Here is a 20,272-nt window from a genome sequence, read left to right on the forward strand (position 1 = left end):
GCACCTCCCGGTGTCGGATTTCTTCCGATTTTTCAGCCTCGGGTCCCACAGCACCCACGGACCCACAAGGGGTCTCTTAGGTTTTCGCTACGGGTGCGGCACGGCTTGGCCTTCCGGGCGGATGACGGAGGGGTCCAGAGCACTCTTAGAGTGCGACCGCCATCTTGACGCCCTTGGCCACGCCCCCCCTGTACGTTTTTAAAGGATATTTGTGTAATGTAATATAAATTTCTTTGTTAGCATAGGAAGTTTGAGTCATACAAAAGCAATGAAAAAGTCAAGAATAGAAACATTTCTGCTGAGTTAAAGCTGTTTGGAATTTGTCAATGTTAGCAAATCAGGCAAGTCAAACAAACGCAGGTCATGCAGTTTTTAGAAAGGAAAGTGCATGTTTAAAATGCAGCTTTTGATACCAGGTTCTCCAACACTCCACTCTCCCCACATACACCCTTAACAATCACAGTGACACACTGATATCAAATTCGAACTGCCCCCAAAACAATGGGAGTGTCCATGGTGTGACATACTGAAGAACATGAAAAACATACCCCAACAAGAAACGGCATACAAGGTCATGACACAGAGGTACCTCACACCTACCTGACTACAGACAATCTTTCCATCAACTTCCCCTTAATGTTGGCGTTGCTTTTCCGCTCTGGGAGACTTTTTGCACATCTGGTGGTCATACACAGGCATCACCACATTTTGGAAAGAAATGCTTAGCCATATCAAGGGGATGATAGGCTATCCGATCTTAGAATCCCCAAGACTTTCCTACTCGGTATTTGACCCCACCTTGCAGTTAGCGACCCATGCGGCATGGCACTTAATCACGCACTTGTTGGGAGCGGTCAAGCAGCTTGTTGCTTTATTCTGGAAACAATCCACAGCCCCTCCCATACCCACATGATTCACATGTTTATGGCACACCCTAGCCTTTGAGTTGTTGACTTGCAAAATAACTCATACAGAAGGGACATTTACCCGCATTTAACAACCTCTTATACAATATTTCTCGCATTTGGAATTCACATGCTTCACACCACCAAGGCCTAAAGCCCTCCAGCTTTTTGACTGATCCTCACCTCCTGGCTGGGACCCATGATGGCAATTTGTCCCATCCCTTACCCAACCCCTTCTTCCCCATCCCTCTGGAATGTTTGATCTCAAAGGGTGAATATCCCTGGCATATTAGGCTTTTCTCAAGCAATGTGCATGTTTTCTTAATTGTTTCGTTCTGTACCTTTCCTCCTAAGGCATTGTTGCTGGGAGGGTTCTTTTGTATTGTTACGTGGATAATTATCTGCAAAGCCTAGGCTACCAGATCTCCATGTTGCAGAGCGTGTAATATGCATCACCATCTCAATGGCTGTGGAGGTTACTATTCAAATTCTGCATACACACTGTAGCCTTGGCATCTGCACGGCATTGAGGCATTTTTTTGCTGTTTTTCGTCTTCAAAATGTAAGAAAGAGATGTTTTGTAATTGCAGCTTTTGGTTCGGCCTAGCTTTCACTCACATGGGTCATTAGTTAAATGGATTTTATTTATAATGAAATCTCTAGCAGAAGAAAAGCATTAAATTGAAGAGACGGTGACGCTTGTTAGTTAATTGCATGAAGTTTGTTAGTTATTTGTATCAGACCTTATGGTAGAGGTTTGTTAGTACTTTGGAATAGGAAAGCAATAATTGAGGTCTTCCAAGATGTTATAAGTGATGATACTTCTGGCATCCAGTTGTGGTGATTTTAAGTTTACTTTCAATAAACATACATATAGGAGAGCAGTGCAGACCATCCCAGTCATCCTTATTGTTCAGAATGGCCTCTGTTTTTCTCTGAAAAGTTGGCAATTAGGCCTGTTGTTTTAATAGCTGCCGTATTGTCACAGCCGTCCCTAAATGTAACTGTTTATGTTTAGGAAGAAAAAGAGAAGAAAGGAAAGAAGAAGAACCCCAAACCAGGGTCTGAAAAGGATTTCCCAAAATCCTGGCTTATTAAAGTACTTTTCAAGACCTTCTGGCGGATCCTTCTGAAGTCTGCCATTTTCAAACTTGTTCATGATGTGCTGGTGTTTGCGAGCCCCCAGATACTCAGGTAAGTCCCACTGTGTATTCTGGTCACAGCGACCTGGCATGACATACTGTCGTTTGTAGGATCCATATGTGTATCAACTGCAGTATGCTGAACTGGTCTCTCTCTTCCCCTATACATTTTTAAAAATAGTTTGGTCACCTCAAAAGATATCCCAATGCGAGTACATAACAAAGAGGCTGGGCTGTCTACTTCTGATGACTGTGATTTACTGAAAGACAGGCTTTATCTGTTTTCAGAATAAGGAAATATAGGAGATTAAATCTGACTTTGGTCAAAGTGTTGATACTACAGCATAACTTCTTCAAAAAAAGCTACTCTTCTGCTGATTATCAGGAATTATGGGAAAAAAGCTCATTTTGTTATACCTCTCTATTCAAACGGGTCTCCAACCTTCTCACCAAACCCCAGATATTGTATGTCACCCTAATGACTGGAAAATAATTAAACAACTTGTGTGCAATGAGTGATGCATGGTGAGCAGAATAATGACAAAGGGACATTGGCTGAGGTGACCTTGGATAGGATGGAAAGGTTCTGGTCTCCAGTCTTGGCTATGGCTATTCAGTATTATTTCTGTGATTCTGGGCAAATAACTTCAACATCTTTAGCCTACACTTGTGAATATATGTGATAAAACTGTCTTTTATGGTACTAGCCTGAATTTAAATTCCTTTCTCTTTTGGTCACATCCTTGTGTTTGTAGACGTATTTCAACTACATCCCAGACACAGAAAGTGTTGTAAGTACAGCATCTTGTGTTTGAGATGTTCATGCTGTAGTTAAAAATGAACTCACACAAGAGAGTAAGAGGTGTACTTGCTGTACATCCTCCAAAATGACACTCATACCACAAAAAGTACTGCATATTGTTAATTCCTGCAATCTTTCTGGAATAACAAGACTGTGTCTTAGGTAAAACAAGAAGCAAGAACAGTTTTGGACACATAGGCCTCACCCACTCTTTGTGGCATGCTACATCTTCGACCAGTCCATCCCACCATGTTAAGGTGATACCAACACTGTGGTTTCGACCTTGTAGGGAGGACGATCAGAATACATTTTTCTGGTCATGCAAGGGGTCCAGATATTTATTTAAAATAACATCTGTGTGAACCCAGGTATTTCCTTTATGCTTGGGTACACAGGAGGATGTTACCAGGACCTTATATCTCTGCTTGTCGTTTGCCAACATGTTTTGGCCCCTATAATATCCCTCATGAGAGGGTCTAGGGCCTTTGTCAGGACAGTCAGTGGTACCCCTACTGTCTGTGCTCAAGTACTAATTTGTACATTCAGGTAAGAAAGAGTAAGTCTTGCCTGTCCATCTAATAATTTCTCACCTGCAGGTAAACAGACCGAGTTAAAATTAAATCTCATAAATGTCTTTCCTTTTTGTTCGCAGTTTTGTTTATTTAGTTCACTGTCTTGTTTTCCATGCTCATACTCATCTCCTTCTCATGCTGGTACACTGTTCGTGGTGCACTCGTGAAATTACAGCTAACTAGACACACATGAAAACAGGCTGATATTGGTGGATGCATGTGTTTTACTGATACCAGCATTCATTCACTGTTGTGATCTATCATTACCAATGTCACATGGTGTATTTATCCCTATGCTGTGTGTATTGCACAAAAGGGGGAAGCATTCAATAGTTATGAACGGGAATTTTTGTGTGATTAACATAGGATTGCATTATAGAATTCTTATGAGTACGTCACTAACCAACACATAATGAAATATGAGAGGGGTTGGTAGTATGGTACTACTATCAAAATGTGACTATCAGTGTCATGTAGTAAAAGTATCCCTATGATTGGGGACTGTTAAAGAAGAAAAAGCATTTGCACTCACAAATGTTGAGCACTAACCATAGTGGCAAAAGCACTAGTGTATAGAAATACGACTGTGACATTGCCTATTTTTCAATCTGGGATAGGATGTGCCCCAAGAGGGTTGATGTTCTGTGTCGTGTTAAAAATTCATATGAAGTAATAATCAGAGCAGTCCCCTCCTATAATTAAGTTGGACCAGTTTCAGACACAATAACATTGTAATAGAAAATAAAGGCTGTCCCAGCAACAAGTGTATTCTGCTTTTATTATTTCTATTTTACCCCTCTTTTTTGCACAAGTGTGTGACTACAGGAGAGGTTCCTACTGGTGTAACTGCTACATTTAAAACCAACAATTTTAGGGTAAGTACATGCACTAACTGTGCATGTTTACCAGTGTGCTTTTCACATGTGTCTAGCATGCTGTGATTCCTCAAGTGTACCATGAAGAGTGCACTTGCATGAGAAGTTTATGAGCATATGCATAGAAAACAAGAATGAATGAAAGAAAGGAAATTGCTAATGAAGAATACAGAAGTTTATGATATTTAGTTTTAACTCAGTCTGTTTCCCCACAGGTAAGAAACAGTTGGATAGGCACATAAGAATTATTCTTACCTGCATGTTCAAATTAGTCCTTGAGGACAGATGGTAGGGACATATTTGACTGTCCTGATGAAGGCTCTAGCATCTCTTGTGAGGAATTTATAGAGGCTGAAACATGCTGACGATTGACAAGTAAAAAGGATGATCGAGATATAGGTTCCTGGAAACGTCCTCCTGTTTATTTTTAATTCAGCTCTGTTTACCCAAGAATAATGTGAATTCCTGGGTTTATACAGAGGTTGTATTACATAAATATCTGGACCCCTTGTATGACCAGAAAACATTTATTCTGATCTCCGTCCCTCCGAGGTTGAGACCACCGTGTTGATATCATCTTAACATGGTGGGATGAACTGGCCAATGAAGAAGCGTGCCACAAAGAGTGAGTGAGGCATTGCCATCCAAATCTTTTCCTGCTTATTGTTTTCTTTAGAAACAGTCTTGTTATTCAAGAAAGATTGCAGGAATTAACGATCTGCCATAATTTTTGTGGTCTTTTCATTGGACACGATGTGCCAACAAACTAAAAAAGGACTCTTCAGAATTTGTGACACTTGTCACAATAGAATGGTCAGGAAAGCTATGCTTCATCAACCGAAAGTCATTGAAAGCCTTAAAAAAGGTTCACTCAGAGCCTACAACTCCATCAGTAAAGAAAGCATACCCGAAAAGTGCTTCACTGTCTTTACCGTTGACTACAAAAATAAAGAAATTCCCTTCAGTGTCCGACAAAAAATCCTCGCCGACAAAATAAACTGTTGATGACACATGCATTGATGACCTCATCTACGATAATGATGACGACAATTACATCGTCGTTTACCACAGCAGTGTCTTCTATGATTGTCACATCGTCACCACTGTCATTGGCGACGATTAGAATGGCTTGAATATGCAAAAAGACACCATCGACGACTACCCATTCAACGGCGACAAATGCATCGACGAGGGACTCGTCTACAAGGGACACATTGACGAGAAACACAATGACAAAGAATCCGTTGATGACAGTCCGGGTGACGAGGGACCCGTCAACGAAGGACACAGTGATGAAAGATCCGTCGATGAACGACCCATCGATGAATGACCCATCGACGACAAACACTGAGAAGACAAAATCTTTGCTGATGTCGCTGATAACAGTGAGGAGAAAATCCTCTGCAATTTTGCCAATGTATATTTCTCCAAACAAGGTGTTACATACATTCCGCAACACCTTTTAGACAATGAGGATGATGTTTATTCTCAGGACGAAGGAATGTTTGGAGTAGCCAGCAGTCCATCGCAGCTCAACGTCAAGTGTCAAGAGCTAGATGATGACGATCACTACCAGGACAACTGCTACTCGACAAGAGACCAGGTAGATCCCTCGCATTCGGAATACGGCAATAGGGACACCTCTATAACTATGCCAATTAATTAGTAACAAATCTTCAAAATATGTTGGACAATTATTATAGAAGATTTCCACCCTCAGTACCGGCAACACCGGTTCCACAACCTTATGAATGGGAAGCAGTACCACAGACACCTTTCACTATCCATCCGGGAACTCCACTCAGACTGGATGTTGCTATGCCTTTTGACCAACCACCTCAGGATGACCCTCAAAGCACAGATATGAGGAAAAAGAAGAAGGAGAAGTAATAGATACTACACCTAGGACGAATACCTAATACCTACTCCACTGCCACCTTTCGCAGGACCTGTAAATTCTCCACCTGAATAAATAGGTGGGTTCCATAACCTAATGGAGAGAGCAGCAAAACGCTTCGAGTTACCCATCCTATCTAGAGAGACAGACTGTGTACTCTATAACTTTAAGGAGCCAGCAAAGAAGTCAGTGAGAGCCATACCTATTGTAGATTTTATATGGCAGGGAGGCCTAAAAGCGATGGAGAATCCAGCTACAATACCTTCTCAAATACCACGTTTAAAGAAGAAATACAAAGACCCAGGGGATTCTCCTACTTGCTTTATAGGGCATCCTAAGCCGGATTCCGTGGACTCTTAGGCGGCACAATGCCGTTCAAAGAATCCCTCTGCGCCAATATCCTCCCCGCCAGATAAAGAGGAACGTCGTCTTGATAATATTGGCAAAAAGTTCCCCTCTGTTGCAGCATAACAACAGAAGCTGCAAATTCTTTAGCCATTCTAAGCAGATTGGATAGACAAATGTGGTCAGATATATCCACACACATCGACCACCTACCTGAAGATGCTAAACTGGAGGCAAAGAAAGTACTACTAGAGGGGGAACGGATTGCAGCTGAAATAATTGATTGTGCCATTGACATCTCCCAAATGGGATTCAGGCAACTGGCAGAGGCAGCAGTTTTGCTCAGACAGGGTTGGCTGAAATCTACCCCCTTTAGACCAGAAATACAGAGCAAGATACTCGATATGGCATACGATGCTGAATGTCTCTTTGGCAAACATGTGAACGAAGCTTTACAATCTATCAAGGCAGACACGGACACAACCAGATCTCTAGGCTCATTGCAGCACAAAAAACAACCCTTTCGAGGGGCTAGAGGCAGAGGAACTTATTCCTTTTGTTTGCATTGGATACCAACCATATAGGTAACAGTATGAAGCAGGCCAAACAGGCTGTCGACCACAATATGGACAACAGCGACAGTAATAAAGATTACCACCAACAGCTGCGTACAAGCAACTCGCAAGAGGCAGGCCTTCAACCTGTGGCAGAGAAACAGGCAGAAAACTACTGCACATTGATACAAGCTACCTACTCCACTTTTGTATCAAAGATTGAAGGCCGCATAAGTTACCACATCCTTCAATGGTCAGCGATAACATCGGACAAACGAGTACTAGGTATAGTTTCCAAGGGACATACTTTAGAATTCCTTCAGAAGCCTCCAAGTACTCCTCCATCAGGACCACCGCCTCCACGTTTAAAGCAACTCCTCATGGAAATATCTTCCATGCTACACAAAGGAGCATTGGAGATCGTCCCACCTGTTCAGAGAGGCCGAGGGTTTTACTCCCATTTTTTTCTGTTGAAAAGACCTTCAGGGGATTGGTGTCCCATTTTAGATTTGCGAGCCTTAAACAAGTTCCTGAAAAAACAAATGTTTCATATGGTAATGCTTCAGGATATCCTATGCCTCTTAAATATGGTAGATAACATGACATCTCTAGATCTCCGGGATGTGAATTTTTATATCCCAATACCACAAAATCAATGCAAATTTCTCCATTTCAGGGTAGCTGATATGCATCTACAGTTCAGGGCCCTACCATTCGGACTAAAGTCAGCCCCCAGAATCTTTACCAAATGCTAGCCCAGTAATAGCTCACCTAAGCTAACTAGGAATACAGGTTTTTCCATATTTGGACGATTGGCTCATAAAGGCATCAACATCAGGTGGTGCAACACACGTCCATTTGCCTGCAGTTGTTCAAAAGTCTGGGCCTTACCATCAACCATCAAAAGTTGCATTTTTATCCTACAAAAAGTTTGAAGTTCCTGGTAACACAACTGGATACCACACAAAGCAAAGCATTTCCATCCCAGGAGAGACAGAGAAAAATCTGTCAGGTGGCTCACAAGCTCTCACCAAAAGTTTTTGTTTCAGTATGGATCTACCGGTCATTCACAGGAATGATTTCTTCATGTATTCCACTGGTTCAGAATTGCCAACTACGTATGTGGCCTCTGCAGGAGCAGCTAGACAGCCAGTGGCTCCAGGTGAATGGCTTCTTCGAAAATCAGATTCAGATCACATCAGGGATAAAAACTGCCATGTCTTGGTGGACAAAACCGTCAAATCTGTCCAAGGGCCTCTCATGTCTGCAACAAATTCTTAATTTCATAATAACGACAGATGCATCCCTCGAAGGTTGGGGTTCCCAGCTTCAGGATTTGTAAATAAAAGGCAACTGGAGGCAAATGGACAAAAAGCTTCACATAAACCAACTGGAGCTAAAGGCAATCGAGAGCTTTTTTGCCAAAAATCCAGAACTCAACAGTCCTCATAAGAACGGACAACACCACAAGTATGTTCTATCTGAACAAACAGGGAGGAACGAAATCAGTAGGGCTCTCGCATCAAGCCCAGAGCAATTGGAAGTGGGCCATAGAGAATCAAATTTCTCTGAAGGCAGAACATGTGCCAGGACAGTCCAACCTCCTAGTGGATTCGTTAAGCAGAACGATCATCCCATATCATGATTGGGAACTCGACCAGCAGATTCTCAAATAGCTTTTCTTAAAGTGGGGCAAGCCAAATCTAGACCTTTTTGCCACAAGCAAAAACAAGAAATGCCCATATTACGCAATCTGGCATCCCCGAAAAAGGGTCATGGGGAAATGCCTTTTTGATGAGATGGGCAGGAGTCCGTGCCTACGCTTCTCCCCCAATTCCTTTGATTCCCAGGGTGATCAGCAAGATGAAAACAGAGGAATGCCGTCTTCTCCTCATAGCACCCAAATACCCAGACAGTTCTGGTTCACAGAACTCCTTCTATACTCGGAACAACCACATGTTCAACTCAGACAGACCCCAGCCCTGCTGACTATGAACCAGGGCCAAGTCAGACATTCAGACCTATCGTCTCTACACTTATCGGCCTGGCTCCTGAATTCAATTAGTTTTCCACCTTGAATATTCCACCAGAATGCAGAGAAATATTAGCAAAAGCTAGGGCCGAAACTACCAATAAGACCTATAAGTTTATATGTAAGCACTTCTGCTTGTGGTGTGTCAATTCAGACATCACCACTGGAGCAAATACTTCCTTATTTGCAATACATAGCAAAATCTGGATTTTCTTATTCATCAATAAAAGTACTTGCAGCTGCAATTTCAAGATTCCAATGCTCTCTGCATCGTCCCTCATTATACTCTTCCAGAATTGTAAAATGATTGCTCAAGGGTCTTTTTAGAGCGTTCCCTCTGGTGCAAAAACCTCCACTGCTATGGCTTTTGAATGTACTGCTAGGTCAGCTCTTGAAGCCGCCATTTGAACCTATTCACAGGTCAGAATTAAAGTTCCTTACTTGGAAAACATCACTTTTATTAGCTCTCACATCAGTGAAGAGGGTGAGCGACATCCAAGCCTTTACCATCAAGGATCCTTTTCTTCAGTTCACTCCAACTAGGTCGAACAAATCCTAGGTATATACCGAAAGTACCATCAAATTGCCATCTGAATGAACCAGTAATTTTACAAACCTTTTTTCCAAATCCCCAAACATTAGCCGAAAAGAGTCTACATTTGCTGGATGTGAAGAGATGTCTAAAGTTTTATCTTCAAAGAACGCATCAAATATGAAAATCAGACCAGCTGTTCATAGCATATGGAGATGCAAAGAAGGGCTCTGCTGTATCTAAACAGACCATCGCCAGGTGGATTGGATTGACTATACAGTTTTGCATTCTCAGGTATTAAAGCCTTTACGCAGGAAGGTTAAAGTCCATTCCACCAAAGCTGTAGCCACATCCGCAGTTCTGTTTGCTGGAGTGCTTCTACAACATATCTGCAGGCAGCAACATGGTCCAGTCAACATACCTTCACGAAGCACTACTGCCTGGAGGAGACATACAAAACGGACATAGCCGTCAGACAAGCAGTGCTAAGACATCTATTCCTTTATTGTGAGCCTCTGTGTTTTTTCCCACCTTCCGCTTAATAGGTACGTTATCAATACTCACCTAACTATTACTATTATTAATATTATTATTCGTATTACTATTATTATTATTATTAATAATAATACTTATATTGTTATCGGTATTAACTATGGTTATTATCATTATTATTATTATTGTTATAACCAGTAAAGTTATGGTCAAAATAAAACTTACTGCTCGCTATTCTAATTCAAGCATGTGCATCTATGAAAGATCCAATACTGGAGAAGAAAATTGGTTACTCACCTGTGACTATGCTTCTCCAGTATTGGTATCTTTCATAGATTCACATGCGACCCACCCTCCTCCCCTTAGAGGCTCCCCTCAAATATAAAACAATATACTTCGCACTCATTCTAAACAATCTGAGGGAATCAACCTCCGCTGGGAGTGTACTAGAGGGTGCTGTTGCCTGATTGGTTGTAGTTCAGGTTTGGTTCTTTTTTTAAAAAGAACATAGATAGGCTATAGCAGTGCCTGTCTTTGGCCATTGAGGCCCACTGTAATACACTTAGGTCCATATTTATACTCGGTTTGCGCTGAATTAGCGTCTTTTTTTATGCTAATTCAGCGCAAACCTAGCTCCATATTTATACTTTGGCACTAGACACGTCTAGCGCCAAAGTTATGGAGTTACCGTCATTTTCTGGATGTGAAAACCTACCTTGTGTCAGTAGGCGTTCCCGTCCATAAAAGGATGATATGGCCTTAGCACAATATTTATCCCCGTGCTAAAATCGTGCACGGGGGATGGGGGCCTTAAATAATGGTGCTAAGCGCCATTATTTAACACCTGGGTATTGGCAAACATTAGGGGACCTGTAGGCATGTTTCCATGGCCAGAGACCATGAAAAGAGCCCACAGGTGCCCTTTCCTGGCCTCAGGGACACCCCAACCCACTCCCATTCACACCAGAGGAACACCACAGGATGGGGGACCCATCCCAGGTAAGTCCTGGTAGTTTTTTTTTTTTCATGCCCTGACTTGGGGCCTCCTGCATGGCGCTGGCCCCAATGGCCATACCCAGGGGACATTTGTCCCATGGGTATGGCCATTGGGGTGGCCGGCATGTCTCCTGTCTTTACTAAGACAGGACCCATGCCCATGAGTGTTGTGCTCCAGAAATGGCGCTACACTGCTTAGAGGCATTTTTTTTGCCTCTTAACAATGTAGCACCATAATTCGGCGCAAAAGCTCCGGTTTTCCCTATGCCTCCCCCAACCTGTTAGCATCCTTTACAAGGACACTAACAGGGCATTAGCGCCGGTTAGCGCCATTTCATAAATATGACGACCGGCCGGCGTCTTGAAATGGCGCTAGCCGGCGCTATACTTTTTCATGCAAAACTGCACTAACGCAGTTTTGCGTGACAAAGTGTAAAAATGGGCCTTACTGCTATGCATATTTAATGTTACCGTCTGACACCCACCTTGACGACGGGGATGATTCAAGCATGTGAATCTATGAAAGATACTAATACTGGAGAACTATAGTTACAGGTAAGTAACCAATTTTCTTCTCACAGGTTGCTCCAGGGACAAGGCACTGCAAAGATCACTTGTCTAAAAACTGTAGCCCAAGCTTTGGTATTGTCCTCAAAGATGAAGATCTTTACCCTATTTCTGTTTACCTGAAGGATCATCTCTATCCACCAAATATAGCTTAGATAACTTGGTGATTTCATCAAGTTGCCATCAAGTCTACATGGATTTTGTTTGTCAGTGTATGTGTTGAAGGCTGCAGTCCAAAATGGTATAGTTCACAATGTGAAAAGCTACGTCTTTCTTACTTTGTCAAACTAAGCATGGTTCATTTTCATGAAATTGATACTAGTTAGATAAGTCTTTCACCTATGTTTTCTAAACACGTTGGGGTAATTTACCTTTATTTCCGCAGCACGGTTTCAGATATCAGTACATGGTTATGAGAATAGTTACCTAGGAGAGATTTTACTATCTTCTCTTCAGCCCCAGAATATGTTAACATGGTGTAATTACAGAGTACTTTTTGGAAAGAGAGGCATAATGGAAATCCAATTATTTTTTACTCTTTACGATGGCAAGAGGTTTCCAAGAGTTATGTAATAAGTATATCATAAATATCTGGAATGAATTGCATATTTCTAATTAAACTCCTTGTTGTTATGTTATTTTATTCGTATTGAGTGTAGCAGTTCCCTCAAAGGATTTCCTAAATGCTAATGTGTACATTTCTTCCTTGCATTCTGTGAAATGCTGTTTACCAGAGCATGGATCCACTCACCTCTTTCAGGTGTTTTGAAAGTCACTCGTTAAACTCAAATTCATGCAGTATAATTTAATTATCCTCTTATTTTCGCAGATTGATGGTGGCCTTCACTGCTGATACCAGCTTATTTGAATGGCAAGGCTATTTTTATGCTGTTCTACTGATTGTAACAGCCTTAATCCAGTCTCTGTGTTTGCAGCAGTACTTTCAAGGATGCTTTGTTCTGGGAATGCAAGTGCGCACTGCACTGATGGCTGCTGTTTACAAAAAGGTGAGTTGACGCCCTTTTCTTGTGATGGGACTTTGGCAGCCATTTTGCTTAAACATGACAGGCATCACTACATACTTCATAAAACTGCTGTGTGACTGTTCAGTAGAGTAATTTAGAGTGCAGTTACTGCACAGAAACAGTCAGAATTTAACTCTGATAGGTTTCCTCAAAAGTCTAGAATACATTCTGCCTTTTTTAAACAAAATCATAAAATTAGTCCAGGAGTACACATCGGAAGTTGCAACAGTCCACTCCCAGGAACATTGCAGATATCACTTTGTGATTCTTATTTACCCCATTCAAAACCATTATTACTTACGTAAACGTACAAAGTGTATAAATGCATAAATTAAACACTGTGATGCAACTGCATTTGAAATTTTTTGTTTCCTTCCTTGTGGTCTACTGTTCAGCTATGAATTGACTTATTTCCATTGTTTGCACTTTTAATCACATACTTGTATCACTGATGATGCCTTACCTTCGCGACACTGTCCCTCTCTTTACAATGGAAGTACTTCCCATGCCTGTTATAAGTGAGTGGGGGAAAGAAAGGTGATCAGCCTCTGCAGATATGGACATTGAGTTTATCACTAGCTCTATGGGTAAAGAGCTAACTTTGCATGGCTGGAGGTGGATATGGCATAGCACTGAGGGTGGGGTAGGTCAAGGCGGGTGAGTGTAAAATATGAAGGGGTCCAGCAGTGAGTATAACTACATCAACCATCAACTTGTACACTTCAAACCTAATAGGAATATAGGAAAATAGAACTTAGATTTCAAAATATGAGGGATGATGTGTCACACATCTTGGACCAGCTTAATAACGCCATCCAATATTCCACTGCTTCTCCTATGCCCAACTACTCTAGCAAAATTTGGAGCACTCAGGTGTTCAGCTTTACCAGACATCTATTATTAAACAGTTCTTGTCTAGAACAAAGAAGAACATTATTGTTGAGCAAGGTGCAAATTATTGTGCAAGAATGCCCTGTTTAATCACTTTTTTTAAAATGTTGAATACATTTTATTAGTGGTATTATGCGTGAGAAATTATTGCTCACAGCCTCATTCTAGAAAACAAGACACCTCAGAAATCCTCTTAAACTTAACCCCAAATTATTCTTTCTAAAACATCACTTACACATGACTTAGCGACATTTCACACTGGTTATTAAAAACAAAGTGGAGAAGGAGAGGGAGACTATGGAGACTCATGCATTCCAAGACCTATTATTCTGCCCATCTCTGGCTGCCTTAGCAAATTTATAACTTTGTGACTTCAAGATCTTCAATCGGTCCCGGAATGCCAAAACATTGTATGTCTTTTGTCCTTAAGTTTGTTGAAAACAACAAAAACGCCTCAGATCCAAATAATACTCTTTATATTTAGCCGCAATTTCTTCTCCTCAGTACCATCATCCAATTAAGGTATGGGAACACATGACCCATTGTATCAGTCATGCAGAGATCTTTGTTCATGACTGCTGATTTGTATATCAGCTCTCTTTGTCTAGAAACTCTATCATCAGTATGCCAGCCCTTGATTCTACGTCCTTTGTGCATATATATTTTTCAATTGCCTCCTTCATGAAGGCAAATTATACTTTGATAGTTGGGTTGATTTCTACAGGTTCCTCTGTGCCTCTTTTCTTGAGCTGTTTTAGTGATCTGTAGTTGTTCCAGAAAAATTGTCTCTGCACTTCACATAATTAAATTGCCTGTCTGGGAGACAAGATGGGTTGTTGCAACATGTTCCCAACATGACTGTCCGCTGCATCCCAACATGTCAGTCTGTCCTCATACAAAGTCAGGGTGTCAGTAATTCAGTGCTGTGTTGAAGCAGAACCCGCTCACCATGCAGGACGAAGTAAAAGTCTTAGGCCCTCATTACAACCCTGGCGGTCGGTGTTAAAGCGGCGGTAATACCGCCAACAGGCCAGTGGTAAAAAAAATGGAACTTTGACCATTGTGGTTACCGTCATCCAAGACCACCACTTTAACACGTCAACCGTCAGGGTGGTAACGGCCGCTGGGCTGGAGACTTCGGTCTCCAGCCCGGCGGCCGGCACAATCCCACCCTCTGGATTACGACCCGGCCTACCGTCATGGTTTTCGTGCCAAACTTACCCCCACAAAAACCATGGCGGTAGGCACCATCAGTGCCAGGGAATCCCTTCCCTGGCACTGATAGGGGTCTTCCTTGCCCCATCCCCAGATCCCCCCCATCCTCCTCCTCCTGCCCCCGCACATATACACACCTGCACCCATATACACACATGCACACACGCATACCCACCACCACCCATGCATGCACACATACATACCCACACACCGCAACACACACAACATACCTTGTTACACAAATGCATTCATAACACACAATCACTCATTCATGCATGCATCCTACGCGACTCACACCCGCATGCACGCATACCAAAACATACACCCCCCCCCCCCCCCATACACACAACACCCCCCTCTCCGGTCAGAGAACCCGACTTACCTGCTTGCAGGGGGTCCTCCGGCTAGAGACGGTCCGCGACGCTGCTGTCAGCAGCAGCATCCGCCAGCAAAACACCGCCAAGCTGTATCATTGCTCATGATACGGTCAGCGGTGTTTTGCTGGCGTGGCGGTGCTGCTCTCAGTGGCGCCGCCTTACCACCGTCTGCCAGCATTCTGGGGAATACCGTCGTCAGTCATGATACGCGTAGACGGCTGGTAGACACGGTTGCAGTATGTTGACGGCCATCGCCGTGGCAGTATGCAGTCAATACCGCCAATGTTGTAATGAGGGCCTTAGTGAAGCCCCATGGGAGGCTCACGTTGGTGGTCTGGAAAAAACTGCCATATCAGCATGCATTTGACTCCTACCCTTTTCGTCACATTTTGTGCTGTTCATGAAATTGAGTCCTGAAGAATACTTTCATTAGATGGGAGCCGACAAGGCGCGTCCTTTGTATGTTGAATGTTGCCATGATGTCTTACATTTAGCTTTTTTAACTAAGAACTAGGGAAAGAAATGTCCACCTTCTGGCTTTTGGACTTAGAAGAAAATGTACTTCAATTGTTGCTTTTTTGTCCCCTCAACACCAGATGCAGCAAACCATAGTTGACACATATGTTTTGATCTGCTTAGAGCGTAACATTTCAAGCATTTGTCTGTATTCTCTATGACTTTGGTCTTTGCTATTTCACCAGTCCTAGAACTAACAAGGTCAGTGGCAGTGGACTATAGCTCCATGCACCTAACCCTTATCCCCTGCTATATGTTAAAAAGTTCTTAAATAACAAACTGAAAAATTGCTGGTGTGTGCACTCATACCAACACCTGCTGCCAAGGGTCAATCCTTAAACAAGGAACTGTAAATAATACAAGTCTAAATGGTGCACCACACTCAACAATATAAAGAAGTCCAATTCTTAAATATCAGTCCATATATAGCTTCTCTTTTATTCTTCTTTTCTTTAAAAATAGAGCACATTTATAACGAAAACAGCCAACGCGTTTCGTCCTTAAGGCAGGACTTCTTCATATATATGGACTGATATTAAAGAATGGGACTTCTTTATATTGTTGAGTGTGGTGCACCATTTAGACTTGTATTATTTATCCAGTCCTGTTGTTCTTCCACAAACAGTAAAATATTTGACAAATTAAATCGTACCTTGCATTGGAATGATGATGTTTCTAATACCTTGATTTAGCTATGATATGTCATGCTTACAGAGCTAATGTCGTTTGGTTTAAGCAAATTTAGAATTGTACTGTTCGTGGAACTCTGGAATTTAAGGAACATGAAAATGGGTTATATGTATTTATATTTTTGATTTTGAACAATATGGTTTTACACTTTATATTAAATTTGTTTTTAATTGAAGATTGGATGTAATCATTTTATGGAAAATCTTGATGGTTGATTTAGTGATAGCTTGTTAACAGTAATAAGTATAACACTCCCACCGTAGCATTCTTAAAACATTTTTAAAATGTATCCTATTCAAACTAGGAGCAATCTGTGGTCAATGAGCAAACTGTTGTTAGTTACCAAACAGCGTACTGCCGTGCAGAGTATGGGACCCAGTAACATGATCAGTTGATTTAACAATTCTCTATTTTTGTAGAAAGCATTCACTAGTAATTGGATTTATATTCCTAGTGCCTTGTTTCATCTCCCATTTATATTTATGCTGTCTTTCTCATAGGCTTTGACCGTTTCCAACTCCACCCGGAAAGAGTCCACCGTGGGGGAAACAGTGAACCTGATGTCAGCTGACGCACAACGCTTTATGGACCTGACAAACTTCATTCATCTTCTCTGGTCTTCACCTATGCAGATTGGGCTTTCTGTTATTTTCCTGTGGTTAGAGCTAGGCCCTTCTGTCCTGGCCGGGCTGGCAGTGATGGTACTGCTTATACCTATCAACATCGTGCTGGCCAACCTCTCCAAGGGGCTACAGGTAACACAGTATTCAAGTTCTAGTATACGTCATTTCATGACTCTTGTTGGTGTTTGTCTACCCTATGATATACTACAGCTCCACAAGGTCACTCGAAGCATTCAGTGGTCTACGCAAAGAGAAATTTATGTGAAAATCATGTAGTTGCAAATGTTTATGAAGGGAAGGGTGCCCCTTCATTCCTTCTATGTTTCTTCAGGGAATACAATTTGCTCTACATTTCCTACAATGTTAGTCTCTCATTTCTTTTTTCTATCGTTTTATATATTTTTTAAGTTGGCATTGAAATGCTATTAAAAAAAAGTACATCAACGTCTGCATAGAATCAATCCACCAGAGCAATACTGAAAACAAAACTTAATGTATTCCATAGTACCACCATTCGCCCAGTAGACAATATTCAGGAATAAAGAGAACAAAACAACATTCCAACAACTAGGAACCTTTGGAAGATAATGTGTTTACGTCAGCTAGAGTCTTAATACTTCGAGCAGCAAGAAAAGGGCGAAAAAGAACTTTAAAGTTCACAGAAGCTTTATTTCAATGCATTAATACAGAGTCCATTTTCAAACAAAGCATCATGACTACACGGGGCCCTATGAATCAGCGCTCATTTAGTCACCAGTGAAGATAACCTACCAAATCTCATGTTTACTGATCCATGAACTTAAAGCACACCCAGCAGGCATCTAGCAGAGGGAGAAGGCGAAGTGACACCACTTTATAAGTGATTGTGACCCTCATCAGACACGAAGGTAACAGAGGGGAATACCAGGGAAGATGCAGGTTACCAATTCAAGAAGAACCTCTGCCACAGTGCTACTTGGTATCTGGAATAAACCTGTATGTTTTAGCAGGTGTGTGGTGCATCCTGTGCAGGAACCTATATTCAACAAAACATCAATGAGAGGTAGTCAAAAGAATCTGCTGGTCATGGATTAGGCCATCCTCCATTGTTCGTCTGATAAAGCATAGGACAGATTCTGTTCCGACTTGACCGTAGGACAACACAGCTTCCCTTCAGATTTATCTTGAACTAAAAAATATAAACTTCTCTGGTGCAAGGAGTTTCAGGACACAGGCAAAAGCACAGTTTGCCACCAGAGCTCTGTGCCTGTGAATGCAATATATCCATTATTGATTCTATATTTTTCCGTCTTTAGCCCTAGTGTGGTCTCTTGGGGTACCACAATGATACCTACTGTGTCAGACCAATGCATATGGAAAGGAGATATTTCTCTGATAACTTGCAGCATGGATAGAAAACGGAGGAATTTTCAGCTTTTTAGAAAGGAAAAGGAGGGCATATTTTCCTTCAGATTGGCTTTAATCTGATGTAATTGTATTTGTGTGTGTTTTTGTGCACGCACGATTTCTTACCTCTTTAGCTCTCAATTTTTATTTCAATGACTATTATTACCCTCACCTTCTACTCCTCGTTTTAAGTCGGCCCGGAGATAGTTGATGTCCTGTTGCTTGTGAGCTCTGTTGTTTCTTATTAAAACAATACTAAAAAGCCCTTAGAGCCCACCCATTACATACCACTGGTTGGCTTCTTCTTTTTTCATTGTTTTACTAATACTTCTGCTTTCAATAGCCTGACAGTTTTAGTCTTGAACTAGTCGCAGGCCTGCTCCCCACTTAAGGGACGAACCACGTGTTGGCTAACTCATCAAACGCTAAGGAGTGCCTGAGTCATGTTCAATAAATTGACTTGACAAAAATATCACCGACCACAGATTTACTTCAATTAAATCTTGATTTAACTGTCTACCCACAATACATTCTGCTAGACTTTTCAATGTGGGCAAAAGGGGTTCTGCCCACTTCAGGATATTGACATGTTCAAGTCCAAAGTGAGCCATCATAGGGTGCATGTCTCCCAGTGTTCACCCCTTTTTTCAACCCCTAGAATGATTTACATATCTTGGTGTGTGCTGCATTCGCTTTCACTTTTTGTGTCCTTCTACTGCTCCCCTAATCGGGTACTACCTTTTTCTTTTTGTTGAAGTACTTGACTAGAGTGCATGTCTTTTCTGGCAGCCTTCCTTGTTTACTCTTCCTCTGTGTTGCTTCATGACCCCACCTTCCCCTCCATGTGGCTTTAGCCTCTGTGTTACTTTGCCCCCCCACCAGAATGCCCAACCTCCAAGTTGCTTCACCCATGCCAACCTCCAAGTTGCTTCAGTCGCCACCCACCTCATTTCCATGTCGCATCACCCTCTGTGTTGCTTTCCCCAAGCACGCCATCCCTCTGTGTTTCTTCACCCTTCTCCATGTTGGTACCCCTGTTCTCTGTGCTGCTTATTCTTTCTTATCTTTTTGTTTACCAAACAAAATGGAAAAAAACAGTTGCATCATTTTGAAGTTGGTGATTGCTTCGTGTGTGCTTATGAAATAATGGCAAGTTGCTTTGCAGGCCTTTATTTTTTTAATTTTTTTAAAGCAATACGTGTCAAAGGCAAGACCTAGTGGTTTTGCAAATGCTTGTTTTTGTCCAGTGCTTCATCACTTAGGTTAGCCCTCTAATGCACTGTTCTTTTTTATGATACTTTGTGTTTTGCTTCCTTTCCCAGTTGCCTGTTTCTTCATTTTCTTTAATCTCTTATTATTTGTTGCCTAAAGGTTCTATGTAGCCTTATGCCACTCATACTGATGCAATGTCCTTTACAACCACTCTCATCTACGTATGCTTTTATTACATGTCTCAAGACCTAGGATTGCATTCCACTAATTGATTACCATTAACTTTGTGGTTTGCAACTCACACTTTTTAGCTTTCCGTTTTCTGGCTTAATTTTTCTTAGCCTCTCCAGGTTTCGTTTGTCTCTCCCTTTGCCTAAACCGTGTTTTCTGTATTCTTCCACGGACTTTCATTCTGTTAAAAGGCCTTTAACTCTTGTTCTTATATCATTACATTTGCTGTGCATACAAAGAGCGAAGTCAAATGTCAGGCACTGTCTTCCAAGGGCGCTTGTTTCATTTTCTTTTTCTGACTTCAGTGTGTGAGGATTTATGTGACAATCTTGCAGAAGACTGGGGGTAGCAAAGAGTTTTTTTTTTTTTTTTTTTTTTAGCAAACAACAACATTA

At 41.7% G+C, this 20,272-nt stretch overlaps 1 protein-coding gene across 1 annotated transcript in view; it reads left to right on the forward strand.

Moving 5' to 3' along the window:
* ABCC2 (ATP binding cassette subfamily C member 2) overlaps positions 1 to 20,272 on the forward strand; it is a 277,757-nt gene that overhangs the window by 92,943 nt on the left and 164,542 nt on the right. Inside the window, exons 8-10 of the mRNA XM_069239683.1 lie at positions 1,924 to 2,099; positions 12,541 to 12,718; positions 16,926 to 17,180. Coding sequence (XP_069095784.1) covers positions 1,924 to 2,099; positions 12,541 to 12,718; positions 16,926 to 17,180 — 609 coding nt within the window. The remainder of the gene's footprint in view (positions 1 to 1,923; positions 2,100 to 12,540; positions 12,719 to 16,925; positions 17,181 to 20,272) is intronic.

Source organism: Pleurodeles waltl, chromosome 6 (assembly GCF_031143425.1).
Source record: "Pleurodeles waltl isolate 20211129_DDA chromosome 6, aPleWal1.hap1.20221129, whole genome shotgun sequence".
Classification (NCBI taxonomy): Eukaryota; Metazoa; Chordata; class Amphibia; order Caudata; family Salamandridae; genus Pleurodeles; species Pleurodeles waltl.